Here is a 25,216-nt window from a genome sequence, read left to right as displayed (position 1 = left end):
ATCCATTCACCAGGTAGGTTGTTTCCAGAATTTGGCCATTATGAATAAAGCTGTTATGAACATTTGTGTATACATCTTTTTCATGTGTGTGTGTGAGGAAGATTGGCCCTGAGCTAATATCTGTGCCAATCTTCCTCTATTTTGTATGTGGGATGCTGCCACAGCATGGCTTGACAAATGGTGCATAGGTCTGTGCTCAAGACCTGAACCCACAACCCCTAGGCGCATGAACTTAACCACTATGCCACCAGGCCAGCCCCTATACTTCTTTTTTTATACATAGATTTTCATTTCCCTTGGGCCAACACCAAGGAGTGAAGTTCCTGAGTTGTATGGTAAATGTATGTTTAACTTTATAAGAAACTATCAAACTGTTTCCAAAAGTGGTTATCTCATTCTACATTCCCAGCAGCAATGCAGGAGAGCCTCAGCTGTTACAAATCCGCACCAACACTTGGGATGGTCAGTCTTTGTAATCTTAGCCATTCTAGGGGCTATGGAGCATATCCCTTAGTGGTTTTAATTTGCATTTCTTTAGCGACTAAGGACACTGCTATCTTTTCACAGGCTTATTTGTCATTCATATATCCTATGTGGGGAAGTGTCTATTCAAATCTTTTGCCCAGTTTTTAATTGGGTTTTACTATTATTATTGAGTTATAAAAGTTCTGTTTTGTTTTTTTATCAGAAATATATTTTGAAAATATGTCTCCTGAACTATGGATTGCCTCTTCATTTTCTTAAGAGGTCTTTCGAAGAACAAAAGTTTTCTGGGTTTTTTTTTGAGGAAGATTAGCCCTGAGCTAACATCCACTGCCAATCCTCCTCTATTTTGCTGAGGAAGACTGGCCCTGAGCTAACATCCCATCTTCCTCTACTTTATATGTAGGACGCCTACCACAGCATGGCTTGCCAAGTAGTGCCATCTCCGCACCCGGGATCTGAACCAGCGAACCCCGGGCCACCGAATCAGAATGTGTACACTTATCCCCTGTGCCACTGGGCTGGCCCAGAACAAAAGTTTCTAATGTTAAGTCCTATATGTCAAAATTTTTCTTATATAGTTTCTATGCTAAAAAAAAAAATCCTTACTTATCCAAAGGTTACAATGAGTTTCTCCTATGCTTTCTTTGTAAGATTTTATAGTTTTAGCTCCTACATTTAGATCTGTGATTCATTTCAAGTTAATTTGTGTGTACAGTACGAGGTATGGGTTGAGGTTTGTTTTTATGAATATAGAGATCTAATTGTTTCAGCACCATTGGTTGAAAAAGATTTCCTTCTCTCATTGAATTACTTTTCTACCTTTGTCAAAAATCAATTAAACATATACATATGGGTCTACTCTGTTCCACTGATCTATTTGTCTGTCCTTATACAAATACCACACTATCTTAATTACTGTAGCTTCAAAAGAAGCCTTGAAATGAGGCAAATTCTTCAACTCAGAACAACTATTTTTAAGTAATTTAATAACTGGTGACTGATTCCCCACGGAACAATTCACTTCCAATGGATACATCAGAAGACCACCAACTGATGCTACTGCTCACTCTATCCCCCACCGTTTTGTTGTTGTTGTTTTGGGTCTTTGTGGTGAGGAAGATTGGCCCTGAGCTAACATCTATGCCAATCTTCCTCCATTTTGTATGTGGGACACCACCACAGCATGGCTTGATGAGCAGCATGTAGGTCTGTGCCCGGGATCCCAACCCACAATCCCTGGGCTGCCGAAGTGGAGCGCAGGAACTTAAACACTACACCACTGGGCTGGCCTCATATCAGCCCCCTCCCTTTAAAATTAAGAGTGGCTGCTTCCACACATACCAGTGGGGCTCCAAAGCCCCTCATCTACTTCTTGCTTAGATAGGGCATAAAGAATTCATTCCCAGTTGACCTCACCAAGGATAGCCTGTCACTTTATTGTTACCACTACTGCTCTTTTCTTGTTCCACCAGCCATGACCCCCTGGACTCTTGGTCTCTACTCCTTAGATTTTTCCAGACCACATTACCAAAAAGTTCCCAACCTCAGTTTTGGTTACTGGATTCCAACACCTTTGGCCTGCCTCAGAGACTGATATTCCTGGGGTGCTGGTCCTAAATACACACTGTGACCTGGTTCACTCTGAGCTTGGACTTTCCCCCTCAACAGCCATAACCACGGATGAAGAAATGAATGAACAAAGATAGTTCCACTTCACCCCCAACCAGACCTGCTACTAATGGCCCAGAGGGCTGTTCATGGCACTGCTCCAGGGCCACTGCTCACACTGCCAGCAATGGAATTGTGCAACAAAATGGCGCTGCCCCCACTCTTCCACCTCTTCTCCCCATCCCCCACTCACACGTCTTCATATGAAAAATTACCAAGCAAAAATAAATTTAATGTTCCTTGAACCAAATTCATATTCTAAATACTCTCAAGTTGACCTTGATGTGTTTCAGATAGGTCAAAATTCAGAACAGTACAAAAACTGGTTTGGTGAAATCACTTTTCAAATTCCTTTTTCCTAAATTACTCAAACATATATTTACATCATCTATTGAACCATAATAAGTCTGAAATTAGCTATCCCTTTCCTGTAATTTGTACCAGCTATCTACCAGATGATTTTGAAATTTATTTTATCACATAACATGAATTTTCCCACTTGCATCCCAGGAAAAAGCCCTAGGACTTGGCGTCATTTGGCAGTCATTTTACCTTTCAACTCACCTAAAGGCTCTAGGTTCTATTGAAAAAAAGAAAGAAAGAAGGAAAGAGAAAGAAGGAGGGATGGAGGGAGAGAAGGAGGAAAGGAAGGAGAAAGAAAACAGGGACTAAGATAAGATGTTATAAGGTTCTACAACACAGCAGCGAAATTTTCTCATCAAAAAGATTACCTGAGATTTCTTTTGGTTTTACGAATGAATCGCATATTAGCTATTAAAAAGGATATCTAGTTTCTGAATAAATCAACTAGGCATCCACCTAGATTAGAAAAAAAGAGTTTCACGCTCAAAATGAGAAGCTTAATGCCACAACTAGAAGGATCCACAACTAAAAATATACAACTATGTACTGGGGGGATTTGGGGAGAAAAAGCAGAAAAAAAAAGAGACGCTTAGAAACTGCTTCCTCATAAAAACCTAGCTCCATTTAGTTTAAGAAACAGAACTCAAAGGGCAAAAATTGGAAACCCCTGGATACAACGATGAAAAATGGGTAGAGAGATGAATGGGGTAGAAGGTGGAGACGGAGGAGCTAGGAGTCCATCTAACTCAGATGCACCACTAATCCAACCAGGGACACCGTCCAGGAAAGCCCTACAGAAGGGGACTCACGCTGAAAAGCAGCAAAGGACACGTGATATTCATTACTCTCTGGACAACTTCTCTTCACTGTAGAAAGGGACTGTTGAGGACAATTTTACATCACTCAACCGTCAAATCTTAGGCTGTCAAAGGTGAGCAGTCTACAACTTCTCTAAAATTCCTAGCAATTATTATAAAAATCGGGTTACCAATATTAAACCAGACAGCCCCTTAGACCAACTAGTTTTTGTTCTCAAATCCGACGTTCAGTATCTCAGACAAATTTAATTTTCACAGTCCAGAAAGGCCAGAAGCCCGGTTTAGATAAAACAATTGGTGTCCTATTATTTCCCTGGGGAAGACAGAACAATTAGGACAAGGATTACTCCTACAACAGAAGAGATGTCCTCCACACCCCTCCTCGCACACGTGGCACAGAAAAGCACCAAATGGTGCCGACCTCAAAGGAGGTGATGACGAAGATGCTAAAATGCTGGGTCCCCTGGGACTTGGCTGGGCAGTTTGGGGAAAGCTTTACTGTGGGCTGACATGGCTTTGTTATTCTCTTTCTCGATGCAGGAAGAAGACAGAAAAAGAGCCAGGGAAGCTGGGAGGCTCCTCTTTACCCATTTGAGTAGCAGCCCCTCGACGGGCACCTTATCTGCAGCAAGCGCTCTCCCTAACTGATCACGGTTTTTCCAGAAGATAAATTCAGGTATTTAAATAGGGACTTAGAAGAGGGAGCTATGGTTACCTAGTAAAGATTAGAGCTGGTAAAAAGGGTCAGTGATACTAAATGGCCACTGATTCTCTTCTCTTTCTCCAATCTCCGCCATATTCTCTGGGTGACTGCTTCCTTTATTTTCTGCGTGAGATAGAAGAGCATGAATATGATGGAAAATGTTCATATTACTACTGGATCTCTCTGGTCTTGCGAGCTACCCTAATAAGCAATCACCTTGTGGAATCCTAAAATAAAATCATGATATGAATTCATGAGTCAAGGAAGCGCAGTTTACTTGTATAATTAGCCTTGTATAATTGAGAAGAGGGAAATGCATATCAGATACAAGACAATTTTAAAAGTAGAATCCCATCATTTGCAAATAACTAACTATAAACTTAGAAGGTGACACTGGGCCAAAAAAAAAAAAAGAAAGGAAGAGAAAGAGAGAGAGAGAGATGGCTTGATATGATCTACTCTCAGCATTCCGGTAGTGCAACGACACAATATATTCACAGTATTTCCTGTACTACTAAGATGCATTAGTGTAATAGAGGAGGGGAAACAAACCAGGCCTTCAGACTAAAGGAAAGAAGATAATAAAGCAGATGGATTGAGCTCCTCAAGTTTGTGCTGGCAGAGAACGCAATTAAATATGGGCTATGGTTTAATCAAAATTACAGTGGTTAACAGTGTAGAGAGACCCACTAAATTCTTCACCATATCAACTTTCTGTCACATTTTTATGGCACAGGCTAAAAGTATCATCTCACACGATTAAAAGTATGCTTTTAACTGTTCCCAAGAAAGCAAAAAAATAAATGTTTCTAAAATAGCGTAAAAATAAAAGGAGATTCGTATGTGCCTCCTTATATGTGTCACATGGAAAATGTTTTTAAACAATCAATGTTTCTACTCTATGATCATTAATTCAACCCCAGGATTTTAAAGGCAATGCAAAGCGTCATTACATGATAACGAGCTAATGGTAATTCAAAAATTGTGAATTACGATACTTTTTTAGTTAACAGGTTAAAGGCCCACAGATTTGATGATTTCTCTTGAATTAAAAAAACCACCATTTTAACTCTGTCCTTTAGGCAGGACGCCCTTCCCACCTCTACCAAGTGGAATTCAAATTCCTCCATTACCCACCCAGGTGGAAGGAGCATCTTTCTCCTCTGAACTCTCATGGCACTTTGTCTAGAATCATCGTACAATGTCCTGCAGGTGTCACCAGCCCGACCTCCCCTTCTGGACCAAGGCCCCTGAGGACAGGCTCCAAGGGCTATTCCTGCTGGCTCTCCCATGGCGTCTGTACCTTGCCAGAAGGCCTCAGTAAAGTCCTGCTGTCTGAATACAGGATTAAGGGAACAAATATCCTGACAAACATCTACCTATGTGTTAACTCTGGATGTTATCCCATTTCTCTATATTGCATGAGTCAGGGTCATGTCTTTTAGTTAACATAGACAAACAAAGGTAAATGATTTTTCTGCAAATTTTTTTTCAATCTAGTATGAGCTAAAAACCATAATGAACCACTGAGAAGGATGGCCCCAACGTTCTTCAACTGACTATTAATCGGAAGGAACTCTGACTACCACATGCGAACGGGTCCTCGGGAGATGCGTACTTCAGAGGGGGCCAGGAAGCCCGGAGCTCGCCTCGATCTGGAGCTTTCTCAACTATTTAGATGTTTCCTTGGCTCAGGCCACAGACGATCACCTCAGTTCCTGGAAGATGAGACAGCTCCCCAACCCATGATAAAATACATGGGTAAGCCCTTTCTAATTAACTCCAGATGAGCCAGACATGACACCTGCGTCTGGGAGGCTCCGCCTTCAGGAAGTTGATGGCCGCTTCCACTCCAGGAAGCAGTGATGAATGACTAAAATAAGCACTGTTCCCATTGGCTTCCACTTAGAGTCATCATGACTTCACGTGTGAAATTTAAACAGTACCTTTGATCTCTTACTCAGATCCTAAAGGAATCTTTGCTAGGGGTGGGGGGGAAGGACAGAAAAAGCACAAACTAATTCTCTGCTGCGTTTCCTGTTTTTAAGCCTCTCTAATTGCATCTAGAGTCTAGAGAAAATTAGTGGGAGAAAAGATCATAGGCACGTTCTTAATAGTTTATTCCAATTTATTTTATTATTATTATTAGGTTAAAAGGTAGGTAAGGCCTAACCCGCTCTTACACAGAGCATTTAATGAGGGTGCAGTGAGGAGCGGGGGGGTGGGGCAAGAAGAGAACTGCTTTAGAGGTGCAGTGAACCCAGAGGAGGTGCCCGCGCCATGCTCTGTCCCTAGCCCGCCCCGCAGCTGTCAACACCCCAGGGGCTTCTCCTCCCACTGTCCCTAAATCCCATCCTACTGTGGACCAATTTGATAATGAACAAACAAAGCACAGCGTTTGCAACTAACAGAGCAGGACAGCAAAAAACGAGCATCCCGCACAGAACAGATCTCTTTAATGCATTTGCTCTGACCTCCTCTTTGACAGCACCACCAGTGAAAATCAGCTAGAACAAAAGATGATTCGTTATGCACGGCCATAAAGAAGAGCAGGGCGTGCTGCATGCATAATTCATGATGCAAAGCAAGCCCCCACCCGCATCATTTACCCTTTCAATATTTTAAAGTGGTGAAAGCTTACTGGATATTTATAAAGTCTCTTATTTCTACGCAACCCTTCCAAATTTAAGAACGAATGGGGAACTTTATTCTGCTGCAAATGACATTACTTACAAATGTAAGACTATAAATCTTCTAGAATTCACTTGGTACCCATCATAGGAGGGCGCCTACACGACTCTAGTAAACCAATTAAATCAGCAGCCAATATATATCAGTTCTGTGGAAATTAATCTTCACAAATCATTTCTGTTTTAAAAATAAATGCCCCAGTTTTCTTCCCAGTGTGGCTGAAAGTCATCCCATCCCTTACGCCCAAATCAAAGAGACATACCTTCTGCCTCATACAGGAGGAAACTGAAGCCCAGAGAGGTTACTGGGCATGCTGAAGATGTCACAGCCATCTCCTCTGCTCCCCTACTTCACTTCAATGGCCTGGGGGTTTGCAGAAAGTCCTTGACCATTGCCTCCTGCTCCCAACCTTCCAACCCCGCCCACCTGGCTCCAGAAAGGCCCCTCCTCAGGCCTCTCCTGGCCTCTCGAGATCTTTTCATTCTTTTCATCGTGGCATTTATTACACAGCAGGACAATTGTAGGTTTACTGCTTGCTCCACTTCCCCGCAGTTTCCTGAGATCAGGGCCTTGTTCAAGCCCGACTCCCCATGACTGCCTAACGCCTCGTCACTGCAGATTCCCAGTCAGTGTTTATGGTCCAGCACTCCAGAGTTTCACACACACTATCCTGTTTTCCATTCAAACAACCCTCATTTTTGACAGGTGGAAAGTCATCCATTTCCTGAGAGGCAGTAAAGGGTGGTGACAAAGAGCATCAGTTCTGGAGGAGGGGAGCCTGGGGGCCTACCACCTACCGTGTGCACCTGGCCATGTCACTCAGCCCTCCTGTCTTAGTGTTCCTTACCTGTAAACAAAGATCACGGGGCCCACGCGGTGGCTTAGTGATTAAGTTTGCACGCTCCACTTTGGCGGCCCCGGGTTCAAGAGTTTGGATCCTGGGCTCGGACCTACATGCCACTCATCAAGCCATTCTGTGGCAGCATCCCACATACAAAATAGAGGAAGACTGGCACAGATGTTAGCTCAGGGCTGATCTTCCTCACCAAAAAAAAAAAAAAAAAAAAGATCATGAGCTAACATTTATTGAGCACTTACTATATGGTAACAACTACTCTGGACCCTTGGCATCTATTAATTCATTTAATCCTCACAACAGCTAAGGAGGCTGTGACAGCAGGAGCAAATGCTTAGGACCTGTTTGTGAGAATTATTTCTCCTCATCTACAGATGAAGAAACTGAGGCTCGGGTTGGCTTCTCAGAGGTCCAGGCTTCTCTACTCGATAATCCACTGGCTTTGAAAAATAAAAGATGTCCGGCCTCTTTCTCTGATGCTGGTTTAACACAAAACAAGAAAGCTGCATGGCAGTATTCATTTCCAGCTATAGCTAAAGGACACTTGTCCTATGCCACCCTCCACAGGAAACTGTGTAGTCTCCCTGAGGTGAAGATCTGTCCCACTACAGAAAGGAGCTAAGTCAGAGGAGGAGGAAGACGAAGAGGAAAATTATTCATACTTTAAGTCCCAGCACACACTCAGATTCCAAGCATTATACAATTATCGCGTAACGCGTGCACGTGCATCCTTAGAAGGCAAGAGAGCGTGCGTTTGTGTATGGATGTGAACAAAGTCACCGACACACCACCAGATTCTTCAAAAGCAAATATATGTCTACAAGCAAAGGACCAGGATTCTTTTCCAACAAAGAACACTGACCACCATTCTCATTCCCGACTCTCCCTCCTGGTTTACACCGCGTTCTCATTTCAGTGGAAATCCTCTCACGAAGGAACGTGTCTCGAATCACAAATGGCACAATAAATCAGAAGATTTATGAACTGTAAAAAGGCATGACATGCGCATTCCAACCTTCGTGTGGAACACCTGGGGCCGGGAGCGCAGCAGTTGATCCGTTCCTGGAAACAGTCACCTGTTTTTTGGCTCAGCAAGAGAGAATTTTTAAGAGCCCTGGTAATCAACAAGATACAATCATCCTTGCTATTTGGGTAAGCTTTCGATACTGCACTATGTCAAGCAGGCAAGTTCAGATGCATCAACAGTTTTCGAGAAGTGCCTGAGAGGCTAAACAGACCTGGAAAGTTCTGTCTAGGTGCATCAAGACCTGGCCCAACAGCCTCAAAGGCAAATTCCTGAAATGACCAAACAGAAAACAAGTGAATTTTCCTTCTCCCTACACCAAGGAGAGAAGATGGAAATAATGTAGCAACCAGGAAGAATGCACATTACATGGTAACCAGAGGGCTTACATGTGCGTTTTTCTAGGAGAGAGGGAAAAGGCATACTAGTCACAGAGGCTTAATAAAAGAAAGAAATCAAAAGAACACCTGCCCAATCTAGATGGGGAAACAACCAGGGCCGTGCCACTCAGGAGCCATCTGGGGGTGAGCGGTGACAGCCAAGTGGACAGATGCATCCTACAGGGACTTTGCATCCCATTTTTTGTTACTGTACCCCACACACAAAACAGCCCAGCTCTCAGCAGACCAGTGAGCTGTTCTTGGCATCACAGTGTTCTTCTGGAAAATTCACATCTCTCTTTAGTGCTTCCCCATGCGATTCATGAGCAACAAGACCGCTGAATGAAAGGCACCACAGCTATGCCATGCTGATGTATGGCGAAGGGAAGTCAAGAGCACCCCAGAGAATATATATTTTTAATAACATGTTCAGAAAATGTGGCATGCTCTTTTCTTCCATAGTGTCTGCACTGATTAGGACATTAAATATGAGATGGAGGATTTTAAAGACCAAATACTTCAACGAGCCCTGTGAAAAATCCCTTTCTTCAAGAACCTGACTGGTGATTTTGTATCTTTAAACACAAAAGCAACTCTAACAGGATTTAATTGTTTACTGTTTACAGGTCAAACACATTTTGGAGTCCTAGGTTAGACCCATTCTTTATTCATTACACACACACAAGAGCAAATAGTGTAAATAATCTCTTAAATTTTAACCCCCTGCTGGTACCAGGATGAAAAGTATAATGGTGTGGAACTCTGGGGCTGGTTATAGGACAGAAATGAAAACTGCCGCACTGGCAAAGTGGATTTTCTTTTAGATGACAGTTGAGGCAGACAGGCAGAAGCAATGTTTTCAGTCAATGAGATACAGTTCATTATCAATTATTTTTCATTAATATCTCACATGGACACAGCATTATTCTTTCTGCCACTGTCTTATTTTGATCAGTGGTATATTTATTTGTAGACATGTAAGATTTGTAATTATTGCCGTCTAAATATTGTATCACAGTAGAATGGATGAATTAAGCTGTGAAATGCATAATTACGCTGAAAACAATGGTATTCCAATAGACATCACAAAAGTCAATTAAAAAGATTATCCATCTTTTAAATCACAAAGTTAAGCTCTTATAATTCCCAAGCTCCTTTTTAAATCCCATCATTTTGACTCAGAGATTTGCTTCTTTCTAACTGCATCTCAACAGTGTTCTGAGCACAGAAAGGGATAACCAACCCTGAAGGAAATAAAATTCATTATTTCTCAAAATTCTGGAAGGTGGAAAACTTAGCTTAAAGTCTATAAAACAATCTGGAAAGGATCAAAAGCCTGTCAGTAGAGAGCTAACTAAACAGAACATCCACGGGTAGAATATTATGCTGTGTGTGTATAAGTTTGTAGGTTTGCAACTGCTCATATAGAAGCATCTCCCAAAACATATTTTAAGTGACCAAAAGCAAGGTACAGAACAATGAATATAGCCTGATCTCTTTCAGTTCAAATATATGCAAACACATGTTTTCTTTTCCTTGAAAGAAATCACATGAAATATTTTACAGAGAAGAAAGAGACCTGGGGAGGGGGCTATGAGAGAGGAGCTTTTGCTTTTCAACAGACCATCCACATACAGATATTACTTTTTTATTGTCAGTAGAGGTTATACGGGTAGAAAAATTATGGTTCACTATGTGATTCTTTCTGTTACTTCTCTGCACCTAGAAAATAATGATATTTCGTTTAACCATAAAGTAAGCCATCAATACATCGCATCGAATGAAATTTAAAACTTCAAAACAACATAAGCTTTTAAACATCAAAAAGGCAAACAAGGGGCCAGCCCAGTGGCACAGTGGTTAAGCGCGCACGTTCTGCTTCAGAGGCCTGGGGATCGCCAGTTTGGATCCTGGATGCGGACACGGCACTGCTTGGCAAGCCATGCTGTGGTAGGCATCCCACATATAAAGTAGAGGAAGATGGGCACGGACGTTAGCTCAGGGCCAGTCTTCCTCAGCAAAAAGAGGAGGATTGGCAGTAGATGTTAGCTCAGGGCTAACCTTCCTCAAGAAAAAGGCAAACAAGCTAGAAAATAAACGACCTAAGTATGATAGACAAAAGGTTATCTTTAGTATATAAAGTGTTAATATAAACTGAGCCCTGTGATTATAAGAAATCACTGTGATTAAAAAAAAAAAGCCATTAATGGGCTGGCCCTGTGGCTGAGTGGTTAAAGTTCCATGCACTCTGCTTCAGCAGCCTAGGTTTGCAGGTTCAGATCCCAGGCACAGACCTACTCCACACTGTGGAGGCATCACACATACGAAATAGAGGAAAACTGGCACAGATGTTAGCTCAGGGCAAATCTTCCTCAAGCGAAAAAAAAAAGACAAAAGAAAAAAAGAGGAAGATTGGCAACAGATGTTAGCTCAGGGCAAATCCTCGTCACCAAAAAAAAAAAAAAAAAAATTAAATGATGCCAAAAGACATGATCAGATAATTCACAAAAGAAGCAACATAATTAGGCAACATTCATAGAGGAAAACATTCACGTTCACTAATTAAAATTTTGAAACATCAGTGAGATATTGTTTTGCATTAATTGTCAGTGCATTTTTAAGATGATACCCCATGCTGAGGAAGTAGTGAAACCAATGCTGCATCCTCTGCAGGTGGGAGCATGACCTGTGTCCCCCTCAGGAACAGCAACATAAACATGTATTGGCTCTTAGATATTCTTTGCCTTTGACTCAGTGATTCCACTTTGGAAAATATTGCCCAAATAAGAAAGAGCTTTTATAAAGAAATACAGTCATCACAGAATTACTCATAACAACAAAAACTTGAAACAACTTAAGTGTCTAATGGTTAAACAAACAAAGGTAAAAATCCCCTTGATGTCCTCTTATGCAAGCATTTATAATTACTGTGTACATACTAATACCATGAAATCATATTCATGACACTTAGGTTAAAAAAAACAATATTTAAATTATTTATACAATATGATTATGACTATATATTTGAATAAACCTAAGCTTAAGGGGGAAAAATTGAAAAGACAGAGAGAGAAATGTATTATTGTGTTAGATATCAGCTATGAGTGGTTTTTTCTTTTTTCCTTTACCTTCCAAAATTTCTATATGTTTTAATAAGGGGGAAAAAGCATTTTTAAAAGAGCATAAGATGTTTATGAATAGAGATCACACTAGATTACTCTCCTTCTATGAAAAAAGAAGAGTTTTATCCATAAGCTTATCAGACTTCCAAATATTTGTTTAGACTTACGCTTTCTGGAATAACTGGTAACAGCAGCAGCAGCTGACATTGGGTTTTTGCCATGTGTCAGGCATTGTTCTAGCATTTTACATGTACTTACTCCACCCTCAGGACCACCCTCTGAGATAGAAACTATTATGACGCCCAAAGTCACACAGCTAACAAGTGGTGGAAAAGGGATTCGAACCCACGGGTCCACCGCAAGAGGCCTGGCATCTAACCACTACGTTAACGCTTCCATTGCAAAATGCCGCGAAAAAGTCTAAGTGTTTCAGGTCAAAATATATAGTAAATAGAAACAAACTATAAAGTAAAATTTTAAAATATCGTGCACCTCCTTGGATTCCAGTCAAAATGTAACCAAGTAGATTTTGATGAATTGAGAGGCAAGCGAAGACAAACTCGAGTGATGATATGACGAAAGATGCAAGGAAATGCTGTCAAAGTGGGGTAGGTGTCCAAACAAATGAAAAGCATACAATGTGGCATCCTATTAGTGCAAAATTAATAAAAATCAGTATTTTCAATCAGTCTGTGATGTCACAAAAAAAGCACAAAGTAAGGAGAGTGAAACAGTGCACAACAAAATGCTAATTGTGTTGCAGCCAAGTTTGCCTTTATTGCCAGATGTGTTATGGTAAGATTTAGGGGAAGGAAAATCGATGTTCTCGGGTACATTCCTGGGGCTTACAGAGGCATGCGGCCATCTGGCTGTTAGAATAACCAACACTCCTTTTCTGTCAGTTCTCAGACATGGAGAAAGTGACCAGCGGCACGCTTAGACAGGGATCTACGGGACAGGCGTCTGTCAGCCCAACAAGGACTTGATTACGGGTCTCAGAAAACCATCTGAAACTTCCCTTCCGTTCTACGAGTCATAAATCTCCTCCACAGTCTCAACAGAGCCCTGCCAGGTGGAAAAGCAACAGACTAGGACAATGCTTCCAAAACTCCAGTTTACGGGCCAGCAGCGGTCACCAGCAAACTTGTACCAGTCCATAAATGTAACAAACACAGAAGCCTCTTCCTTACTACGTTGCTAAATGCTTTTGTGCACCCACGCCCACCCCAGGCACGGCATGCTGAACTCTCTGTGTCCTCGTCCTTTTTAAATGCCATTCTAATTTGAAATACTCTTCCCCACTTCTCCATGCCGTTAACTGGAAATCGCCCTTTACCACTCAGCTGCAGGGTAGCCCTTACAGGCACCCCTCTCTGAGACCCCCACCTCTCCCTGCACCCGACAGTGACCTCCGCTGCTCTCCGTGCGGGCGGGTCCCATGCATTTTCAGAGCCCATATGCCAGCACTGACCACAGTGCCCAGCACTTAGTGACATGGGATGGACACTCGGAAAGAGGGAGGAAGAAGTGAGTTTGTGCGTGTTGGAAAGCAGTGGGCTACTTCACCTTGAGAGGCAGGGCAGGACAGTGGGGAGAGCAGAGGGTCAGGCTGAAATCCCAGAGCGCTCTAACCCTGGGGAATTCGCTAAACTGTCTGAACCTCAGTTTCTCCCCCTGACAATGAGGACAATGACAATACCCACCCCTAGGGTTGCTGGGAGTATTAAATGAGATCTCCCACAAGCAGCACTTAGCACCGTCCCTAGTACATGATGACAACTCAACAGTATCACTGATTCTCCTATTTTTCCCCAACCCTATGCCCTTAGAAAGACTGATGTGAGGATTAATTCAATAACCTTTATGGCATGAAAAATACGAATCTTACTGAAACAATAAGAAAGTTGATAGGTCAAACAACAGCCTCTAGGAGAAATATCGTTTTGCTAATTTTATATTTTCTCTCTCCATTACTTTTTTAAACTCCCTCTTTTAAAAAACAAAAAAGAAAGAAGGGCCAGCCTGGTGCACAATGGTTAAGTTCCCACATTCCACTTTGGCGGCCCAGGGTTCACTGGTTCGGATCCCAGGTGTGGACCTACACAGTGCTCATAAAGCCATGCTGTGGCAGGCGTCCCACATATAAAGTGGAGGAAGATGGGCACGGATGTTAGCTCAGGGCCAGTTTTCCTTAGCAAAAAGAGGAGGATTGGCGGCAGATGTTAGCTCAGGGCTAATCTGCCTCAAAAAAACACCAAAAAACAAAAAGCTGATTCATTCTGGAAGTTTTTAGGAATCCTCAGATACAAGGCATTTTCCTGTTTCAGCATCCTCTCAAGATCTGCCTGAGATTTCTTGCAAACAAATGATCCAAACTGAAAATCGACGGAAAAGAATGACTTGGGCTTGACGCATCTATGTCAAGCAAATTCAAAGCTGTAGCTCGTTTTTCTCAGCACAATCATATTTTTTCCTGGGAAAATCAAAAGCCAGTTCTTTTTCCAATAATTCCTCAAACATGCAAATGAAATTTCTCCATTTGTGGTCTGAATCCACATACACAGGAATCAAGGATTATGTCAACCAAAAGCCCAACTCAGCTCCTTGTGGCCACGGCTATGTATTTCATTTTATTCTCTTAAAACTCCCAGCTCAGTGCAGACTTCTGTGTACAGCAGGTATTCAACAGTGATCGATGATAGAATCCAGCCAATAAACTTATGGTACACTTGTCTGTGTAATCTGCTAATGACCTAATTTTGCATCAGCGCAACCCCATCCCCGTAACCCTCACATGTGTCCATGAACTTGCCAATCATTCTAGAGTTCTACCCAAAATTTATGCGGAAAAAAAGCATTAAACAGAAGATAGTAATTACACAGTACTTATTTGCGCTTCTCTTCTAATGTGTTCTTTATGTGTCACTCCCCCCATTAAATCACATATGTCACAGAACAGACCAGAAGGCCCCATGGTCCTACTTTCTGCTCTCCCATCAACACTAAGTAAGAGGACTCTCCTGGCAGCCATGGTACAAGATGTTCATCAACGTGGCATCTTTAGGTCCAGCCTAAAAAGCCCTCTCTCCTTACATCATGCTTTAGAAGAAGAGTTGCCACAAAGAGCCTGGCAAAAGAATCCCCAGTCCATTCACCCCAGGAAGGAAGCCATCCACCTCACCTGCTCCTTGCCTCAAGGAGCACTTGGCTTGAAGGTGTGACTGTGCAACCTTGTGAATGTGCCATGGAACTGTTCACTTAAAAATGGTCAATTTCACGTTCCGTGAATTTCACCTCCATAAAAAGGAGAAGAAAGCAAAGGCGAAGACACCAGTGCTGCAGCCAGTGAGCCAAACCATCCGAAAAGCAGAAAGGCCCACACAAAACAGGAACCTCCAAAGAGTAGTCTTGACACAACTTCCTTTCCTCCTGCCTTCTCCCGAGTGCCCTTGAGCACAGATCTGCAAAAGCAAAGGAAACAGCTGGAACAGCCTGGGTGCCTAGGGCTGCCTGTCTAGCAGGAAGTTCCTTCCTGAGGCCAGTGAACCGGCCTCCAGGCTCACAATGCCCATGCGAACCCAGCACCAGTACCCGGAGCCTCCATCCGACTCCCATTCTCCCCCGTCCGATTCTTTCTCTGTTTGTATTCTTTGCCTTCTGCAAATCTACAGCTAAAGAAAAAAAAATTGCCGGTGGTTTTTCACTAATTTACTCTTTAAGAAACATAGCATCAGTATTTTCTGCTTAGAGATTATGTTGAGGAAAGGAAAATGTTTTCAAGCATTCAGTGCCCAAAATAAAAATAACTGAAAATTTTTCCTCCTCCCTCTCCACAAATAAGTCAGCCCCACTGGCAATGGTGTCTGGGAGTTGTTATCCATAGTATACAGTATATATGGAACCAACTCTGCCTGCAGGACAGTCAGCCAACTCTTCCATGGTCTTCCATGGATTCAAACCAGCAACTTCACCCCGTATGGAGTTTCTGGAAAGTAACTGCACTTGGAAGAAGGTGAAACAGCTGGTACGAACTGTGGAAAAAGTCTTCTTTCCTGCCGCCGCCAACACACCTTCACTTCCCTCACCGTCCACACTTCCCCTGTCTAGAGGCCAGTGTAAGGGAGGGTTGGGGTTAGTTAGAAAGGCGAGCTATGAAACAGCAGGCTTTGGGGAGGGGGTGCTCACCGTCTCCGGGAGAGCCAGGGTAAGGTCGAGGGGAGCAGGCTTTCTGCTGCAGGTCCTGCACGTCACTCACCTTGGCATCCTGATGAGCTGCCCTTTGCCCACGCCTCCCCCACTTCTCTAAGACTGAGGAGATGTCTACAGAGGGCAGGAACGTATGTTCCAGAAAAATCGCATGGGAAAATTATACACACTTATCTTAAAGTATGCACTTTAAGATACAGAACAACATAAACAACCCAAAAAAGCACTTTGCCAAGGAACCAATTAAGAAACACTAGCATTTCTTGAGTTCTTAAAAATAACCAATGCACTTTGAGCCCCTTCTGCCCACTCAGCCCTGTGCCAGGCACTGAACCGGGAGTGCTGTGCCAGCACAGGAAACCTGAGAACTCAGAGATGCGAGTACAATGCTGCAGAGGGAGACTGGCATGCCTCACAGAGGAGAGGGTCTTTACGGTTCAACAAAGACACAGCATCCTACGTATTCTGTGGTTGTCTGAGATGCCTGTCAATCACTCTGGGTTCCACAGGCTGTGCAGACAGGAGGAGCCAAATGGAGATCAGAGCGTCAGCTGCGCTAAGGCTAGAGCAGGACTGGGGAATGCAGGCCAACCTGGGGCCTCCTCCTCCCTCCCTGCCAAAGTGAAGGTGGCCAGCCCCCGGAGAGGGTAAACCTGACAAGCATCCAGCAACTGGTTTTGCAATCAGAGCCGCTGAACCAGAAAGAACAGAGAGCTGGCTGGGCCTGCCCCAAGCAGACCCTACCTGGAACACTTTCCATAGAGCATGAAAACACAAAGCAACTCTCCTCTCCACCCCTGGGCACAGGAGTGCCAAGGCTGCAGGAGACAAGAGAGGGCAGGAGATGATGCCAGCGCCTGCCCCATGGTTTAAAAAAAGAGCATCCTAATAGATGGATGGCCAGGTCCATAAAGAAAACAGGCTCCCATGGAGAAAAGCAAGTTAGTGGGTGCACGGAGAAAGTAGCCAGAAACGTTCACCCCAATAACAGCCCCCACGCCCATTCTGTACAATGGAGCAGAAGCCCCCGACTTCTTTACAGAGACAGGAGGAATCATCGTTTTCCTCAACACATCCTCTCACCTAATTCCCAAAACAACTCTGTGAAGCATGCCCTATAAATGTTTCAGGTGTTAAGATGAAGCAAATGCCTAAACTAAAATAATCAGGTAAGGTTTCCTGGGGACTAAGATGAGCAGGCGGCAGAGCATGACATATAACATTTGTTAACAAATAAAAAATACTTTCTCTAGGAAACTCTAAACTACTTGTGCAGAGATGGACTTGAGATTCTTTTCTAGAGTTTAAAGAAGAGACACCTAACACTTAGAATAATTTGAACACTCCAAAGGCCTTTCAAGTCTTTGAATTCTATCATGCACGGTATTTCTTTCTCCCACTGCGTGATTAAGGTTTTGATTTTTATATGAAACGAAGCCCAAGAGAGTTCAAAGAGGACTGTTCACAAAAATAAAAGCCCAGAGGCATCAATATTAATAAAGTTAAACTAAAAAGATATTTAATAAGCTTTGTGAAATTAAAAACAATGACTAATTCAATCCAAACAACTAGGTCATGCTAAAACTGCAGAACTCTCAAACTGAGACATAACAAGGCAAGAATTCTGCCTTGCTTCAGTGGTCAAAATGAAGGGCCCATTCAAGGGAAAGACCAGTAATCCGGTCACAATGGGGACACCAGAGGGACATTCGGGGGGCGAGGGAGGGAAGTTCGGACACAGGACAAAGCAAGATGATCACTACGGTACCACCTGGGAATTTGACAGAATACGTAACAAAGAAAAAAAGATGTTTCTCACAAAAAAACAAACAATCAGTCAGCAAACATCTGAGAGAGTCAGAGAAGCTACAAAGCTTGGGGCGTGTCTCCTGCCCAGGGGAAGCAAGCGGGGAACGTCATCAAAGAGATATGAGGACAGACACGAACACCAACAGAACAAGGCAAAATACACTGAGCGCCTCAGAAACACACGCAGTGTGCATGCACTGAACAAGGGCAGAAGGCAGTGGCCTTGGAACACGTGGAAAGGCATCCAGCAACTGAGGGAATGAAAGAGATGGAAAACAAAGAGGACCACATATGAATTCCCTGTCCACTGCTTTGCGGTGCTTCCTAATTATTCTTTAAAACGATCTTTAACAATTTGGAGAGTAGGATATTTAGTGAAAAATCACACTCAACCCGAGTTCAACTCTCTAAGGCACAATCTTCCAATTTGAAAACACACAGCATTCGCTCGACCACTTAAATAGAGCATCAGAGCACTAGAATCTTGCAGCATATCTGTGTCCCAGCCTCCACGTCTTACTCAATACACCACTCATCATCCGGCCTCAGGAGTATTCAGCTTTTCTGGTCTAGAGGTCATATTGGTAGAAAAGAACAAAAGCATAAATAAAATATCCCACAAGAAGAAACTTACTCTAGGATGAGACTATCCGATCAAGTGATGAGGAGAGAGGCTGGCTGGCGGATGCTGGCAGTGTGGTCAGTCCTGCAGAAAGCAGGCCAACTCACACACCTGACATTTAGGCTCCCTCACAGGCCTCCTTAGAGTTTCCAGAAGCATCGCCTGTCACTCACCCATTCACCTTAAATATGATAAACAGGTAATCTCTCTGACAACGTGAGTACATCTGTTTTTACAAGAACTTTTCAAATCAAGAGGTTGTTGGCTGAGAGTTTTCTAAAACACTGCATTTCTTTTGTACACCAAAATCAGAAAAGAGAAATCTAGGATTACACAGCCTAGGCCAACTACCTGGGCACAGCTCAGGCCAGAAAATTCAACGTCCTATTGACAGAGACAAGGCCAAAAAAGGCTTTTCGCAAAAAAACATTTTAACAGGTATTAATGCAAGTCTATGTTTCTTCTGTATAAGAGCAAAGGAGACACTAATTTTCTATTTAATGTTAATGTCCCAAAGTTGAAACAATTAGAAATCCAGGAGTTTATTACTGTATATAAAATTATCAGTTTACAGGAGAACTTGACACTTTAATAACATGTAAAACTAAGTAACCAACTTTTCTAATGTTTCTAAAGAACAAAATGACTTCTTAAAAAAGACAAAGGCTACCAATAGATTCAAAGGTTTCTGCTGAATTAAAATATATTTTAATAATCTAGAGACTCGATGAATGTACTTTTAAATGGATGCCCTAATTGAACACCCAACATTAAAATTCTGTTCTTACATCACTTTCCATCTTTTTATTATTTTAGCTCTTCCCAAATCTTCCAGCATTGTGACAATTATTAACAAATGACAGCTATCAGAAAAATATGAAAGAGGAATATGTGTTCTTTTCCCCTGACTTCTTTCTTTATTTTTAAATTGTTTTATTGAGATATGTAACATTATATTAGTTTCAGGTGTACAACATAATGATTCGATATTTGTGAATATTGTGAAATGATCACCACCATAAGTCTAGTTAACATCCATCACCAAACATAGTTACTTCCTTGTCGTCTTAATGTAACAAATGTGCTATTATCATCTTTTCCCCCTACTTTGTGCCCTTTGCTACTTTTGGAAGAAATACAATCCTAAACCAATGAAAAAAAGGTAACATTTCTTTGACCATAACTAAGACAGAAATGTAGAGTCTATATTATAAAAACAACTGATGGTTTATTCCTACTTAAGATATAAGATAATTTGACCATTTTCAACCATTTATTTGTTTTTTATGTTGAAAAGCATCATCTCTTCCTCAGAGTCTGGACTGCACACCAGGTGTGCCTCCTTTGAAAGACAAACACACAAAACAATAGCAAGAGAACAGGCTCATTTCTGCATCTGGGGACAAGCTTGTTTGTGGAATTTATGACTGTCAAAAAAAAAAATAAAGACATTAGGAAAAAAATTCCAACCTCACTGTTTGCTCTTCAAAGTTCTTGGAACTCCTCTGCACAAATCTTTACCTGTTCAATAACCTATGTCCTTCCCTGTGTTGTTAGTAACATCAGTTTTACTGACGCTCCATCTTTGGATTAAGAATTGGCTTTAGGCAGCCCCTTCAATAAGCTACTCGGTGAATATGTAACTCTCAACCACTTTATTCAATTGAGCAACACAATAAAGAAGTATCTGCTTTCATGAATAAAATACAATGGCAAATATATAACAAACTGAACAGTCTATCAAGTCGCCGACTGTGACAAGACACCACACAATCACACAGAACGGATGGCTCAGGGGACTGGTAACTGAATACGGGAGCTTCTTTCAAACTGAAGAATTAAACTTGGCCTAAATCCACGGCAACGGAAAGATGTTACCTTTGGAAATACTGGTGTCCAATTCCTTCCTGATACCATTATGAGCTCCATTCAGACCAGGACAAAGATCGGAGTGGCATGCAGGCTTCCATTTCATCACTGCTCAATGTACTCTGGGGGTGGGGGACCGAGGGGACAAACTGGCAAAGATGCTATCACTGTGTTTGTCCTTAGGACACTTAGAATGTTGTTAACAAAAATCAGCACTGTTTAGAGACTTGCTCCAAAGAGTGAAGAAATGAACACAATCCCAACTAAAGACTCAGGATACCAATTAACCAGGATCCAAAAATCCCACTAATCTTGGAATTCTCTCTCTCATCTATAATGGTTCAAAAATGCGCAGGGGTGGGAAAGTGTGCTGGAAAACATTCCCCAAAACAGAAAAAAACTCTCATCGCTTTTTGTTCCTTTCATCTCTTATAGAGTACTTCCAAAAAGCTCCACTCCCTAACACTTACCAAAAACCAAACCTTGAGATGTCTGTAAAACACAAAACCACCAGGAAATACCCGAGGAAACTCCCCTCAGAGACTTCAGTAACCTCTCTCATGCCCTGGAGCGTGCCGGGTGAGACAGCGACCCCGGGATCCAGCCGTGTGTTACAGACTAAAGTTTCTGTCTTAACCAGCACATGATTCACCCTGATTACGAAACATTCTTCTATGGAATTTTTTAAGAAAAAGGAGCAATAATTTTTACTTTCTGTTCACACTCTGAATTTAAACAAAGAATATGACAACAGACATCTCAAACTCAGAGCACTCATTCCAGATGTGTCTAACACGCATTATAACCCAGACTGAGCAAGAGGCCAGTGTCAGACACGCTCCATCTTCTGTCCAACCACTTGACGTTTCCTTCCATGAATGGTGGGCTAAACTGGGAAGAGGGAAGGGAGGTCGAAAATGTTCTGTCTGGAACCCGCTTTGAAAGTCTGACCCTTGAGACTGCATCTCATATTGCTTACGTACTTCTGCCTTTGATTTGTCCCCAAAGCCCCCTGTATTTACCTTGAAAAGCCTTCCTGGGGAGCCTGTGAGGTTAAGCAAATAATCTGCCACACGGGAAACAAATACCTTCAAAAAACACATCTTAAAACATACCACAGAAGAGCCACGGCCCTCTCTCCACTTACCTGGGAAAGCGTGTGGATTGGGTGACCCTCTCTTAAGGCACTTAGAACAGAGAATGTGCACGGTGTAGTGCAGTCCAGGCCACTCCTGAAGTAGGACATTCAGTTCCTCTACCAAAGGGGTTATGGCTTGCCATGCCGTCCATATATTTGGTAATGATGCATGGCTGGCAATGGACAGAGTGTCTGGGTGCAGGACCCCCTTCGCAGGTCTGTAACTCACCACCACTGGAACTTTCCCCCGATAGGCAAAGATCTGAAGTTTCCCATCGGACCTGTGCACCACATGGCTGTTGATTTGGACGCTGTAGCGTGCAAACAACCCAGGTGGGAAGGTAAAGGGAAAACTATATTCAATCTGCAGTTGCTCAGCCACGAAAGACTGCCCCGCCAGGTTGGTCCCGTTAATCCAGGCCTCCGCGTGGGGCACTTCGTTCTGCACATAGCATGGGAACTTGTACCAGGCCGTGGACCCATTCAAAGGCTTGCCCTTGGGTTTATTGAGGCAGTAACAGAGTCCCATCTTCTCCAGCAGCTCCAGCAGCAGCTGCAAGTCCTGCTGGGCCTGGACATGAGGCTTAAGCAGCAACCGAATGACATGGGCTGGCAAGAGCCCATGAAGCAGAAAGCCCTCTACATAATGATGGAGCTGGGTGGCCCGCAGCAGGTCCTGGCTCGGGTTGGGCAGCGCCACCACGGGGGAGCTTTCCCCCTCGCCTTCGCCCTCTCCGCTGGTCCCTAGGAGCAGCTTATGCAGCAGCAAGGAAGGATCCCTCTGGAAAAAGACATTGAGAATGTCGATGAGGCGGGTGAGGTTGTGGAAGACGTGCTCCTTGAGCGCCGGGCTGTCCTCAAAGTAGAGCAGCTTGCCGCTCTCGTGCAGGTAGGAGAGAGCGCTCTGCAGCCGGTCCTCGGTCAGACCCGCCTGCAAGCCCAGGCGCGCCGAGTCCCACCAGCTTAGCCAAAGCCGCTGCGCCTGAGGGGGCTGGAAATGCAGTTCCTCCAGCACCTGCCAGGATCGAGGCAGTACTCTGTGTAAGTTGGGGAAGATTTCCCGGTGCTCGGCCACGGAGAGCAGTTTGTCCCGAAGGCGCTGTAATTGGCGGGGGTCCCTGCAGCTAACAGGCAACACCGGGGAGAGGATCTGCAGCCGGTGGTTGAGCAGGTACTGAAAATGGGCCTTGCGCCGCCGAAGGTTCTTGTCCGAAACCCCATAGTAGGCTGCGTGGGGGCTGGCGGAACGCAGCTCGAAGTCCCGGGCCAGGGCCTCGTCCACCACCTGCGCCAGACGGCTCAGCCCCTCCGCGTCGTGCTTCTCCTGCAGGGCGATCTGGCGGTGGATGTCCAGACACTTCTCCTCTAGCTCCCGCTCCCCACACAGGTCTGCGTGCGTGCCCACGATGCACACCACGGCGTGAGGCACCCGGGCCCCTACCCGATGCAAGAAGGAGCCCACGGTGGTGGGAAAGCCGGGTGGCTCATAGGTGGCCAAGTTCACCACCAGCACATAAAGGGCTCCTGGGGAGAGGAAGAAGGGCTGGATCACCTCGTAACTTTCATCGCCAGCTAAGTCATACACGATGAACCGCAGGCCCCGGGAAGCATCGGCCGTCCAGCTGGTCACCTCAATGCCCTTACTCACGGGAGGAGGTGAAGGTGGGTAGCTCTTCTCCTTGTCCCCTCCTCCTTGGTTTCCCTCCACTCTCTCCTCGGTGAGGCAGTGGCGGAGTAAGGTCTTTCCTGCAGCCTTATGGCCCATCAGAAGCAGCTTGAGGCGCGGCTGCACCGCCGGCTGGGAATGAGCCAGCTCCTTCTGGTAGGCTGCGATGTAGGGGATCCCCTTCATACAGACCTCGTAGGGGGGCTGGATCAGTGGGTTGTCCTTGATCTTCCACAGGCCCACCCGGGAGAGCTGGCCAAAGTTGTCCGGCAGCACAGCGATCTGGTTCCCCTGCAGCACCAGCTCCTCCAGGCCGGTCAGTTCCACGATGGAGTCCGGCAGGTAGCGGATCCGGTTATTATCCAGCCACAGGGTGAGAAGCCGACTGAGGCCCGAGATGAGGGATGGCACTGAGGTGAGCTGGTTGCGGCTAAGGTAGAGCTCCTCCAGACCAGCCAGGGGCAGCAGCGCGGCAGGGAACTCCTCAAAAAGGTTGGAGGAGAGGTTGAGCATTTTGAGCCGCTGCAGACGGCTGAACTGGGCGGGCAGAGCCTGCAGCCCGTTGTTGTCTAGCATGAGGCTCTCCAGGCTGGCCAGCTCACAGAAGCCGCTGGGCAGGGTGCCAAGCTCAGCCCCACTGAGCCAGAGGATCTTGAGGGCACGCAGGGCACTGATATCCTCAGGTAGGCCCCGCAGCCGGTTGCTGGACACGTCCAGCTCCTCCAGGGCCGCCAGCTGCAGCAGCTGCCGGGGAAAAGCAGTGAGCTGGTTGTGGTCCACGTCGAGGGTGCGCAGGCGGTAGAGGCAGGAGAGGGAGTCGGGCAGGTGCGCCAGCCGGTTAAAGCTAACATCCAGCTCCTCCAGGTGGGCAAGGGCGCCCAGCTGGGCGGGCAGGGCGGGCAGCTGGTTGTGGCTGAGGTTGAGCTTGCGCAGCTCCCGCAGAGCACTCACCACCTCTGCGCCCAGGGCGGTCAGCCGGTTGTGGCTCACGTCCAGCTCAGTGAGGTGGTGGCCCAACTCGGCCACCGCCGGGGGCAGGCGGGCGAAGCGGTTCCTGCGCAGGACCAGGACACGCAGGCTGCCCAGCGCCGAGCCCAGCCCGTCGGGCACCTCCTCCAGGCCGTTGTTGCCCAGGTTCAGCACCTCAATGTCCCCGATGTTGGCCGGCAGCACGAGCTGGGGCGCGTCGGGGGAGTCGATGGGGTCGGCCCCGGCCGCGCTGAGCGTGAGCTGGCGCAGGTTGCTCCGCAGCTTCCTGGCGCGCAGGGCGGCGTCCCGCCACAGCCTCACCGTCTTCAGGTTCCCACTGTCCTTTCCAGCCATGGCGGGGCCCCAGGCCGACACCCTCACGCGGGCGCGGGAGCCCGCAGCTACATGCCGCGCTGCGCCCGGGCGGGCGCCACTCTCCGGGGCGCTGTCGATCCCGCTCCCCACTTCCCACCGCCCCTCGGCGACCGGCGGCTGGGGGTCCTAGCGCAGCCAGCGGCCGGGCGCCCGCAGCTGGGGCGCGGCGGCGAAGCGAGCAGCTCCGGGGGGCGCCGAGCACGCGGCGCGGGGGCAGGCGGCGGCGGCCGGCGGGGAGCGCCGCGCGCATTATCCTTCCTCACGGGCCATGGGCGCGCCGGGCCGGCAGGGCCGCCGCCCGCCCGCCGCGCCGCGGAGGATGCCTGCTGCTCCTCCTCCCGCTCCGCCCGCCTCGCGCCGCCTGGGTGCCGATCCGGTCCCGCTACCCTCGCAGCCGCGGCCCCGCGGCCCGCAGCGTCGTGGCCTCCGCGAGCGGCTGCAGGAGGGCGGC

At 45.5% G+C, this 25,216-nt stretch overlaps 1 protein-coding gene across 2 annotated transcripts in view; it reads right to left on the bottom strand.

Annotated features, from left to right (window-relative positions):
- MFHAS1 (multifunctional ROCO family signaling regulator 1) overlaps window positions 1-24,744 on the bottom strand; it is a 94,684-nt gene extending 69,940 nt beyond the window's left edge. For both annotated transcript variants that reach the window (XR_006886644.1, XM_046648522.1), the window contains exon 1: window positions 21,765-24,744. Coding sequence is in view for 1 of the 2 variants with exons in the window: in XM_046648522.1 (XP_046504478.1) it covers window positions 21,765-24,744 (2,980 nt within the window). In the remaining variant the exon portion in view is untranslated. The remainder of the gene's footprint in view (window positions 1-21,764) is intronic.
- Between the last annotated feature and the right edge of the window lie 472 nt (window positions 24,745-25,216).

The sequence above is a fragment of the Equus quagga genome, chromosome 22 (assembly GCF_021613505.1).
Source record: "Equus quagga isolate Etosha38 chromosome 22, UCLA_HA_Equagga_1.0, whole genome shotgun sequence".
NCBI classification, from domain to species: Eukaryota; Metazoa; Chordata; class Mammalia; order Perissodactyla; family Equidae; genus Equus; species Equus quagga.
This window is presented reverse-complemented; position numbering and strand designations above follow the sequence as displayed.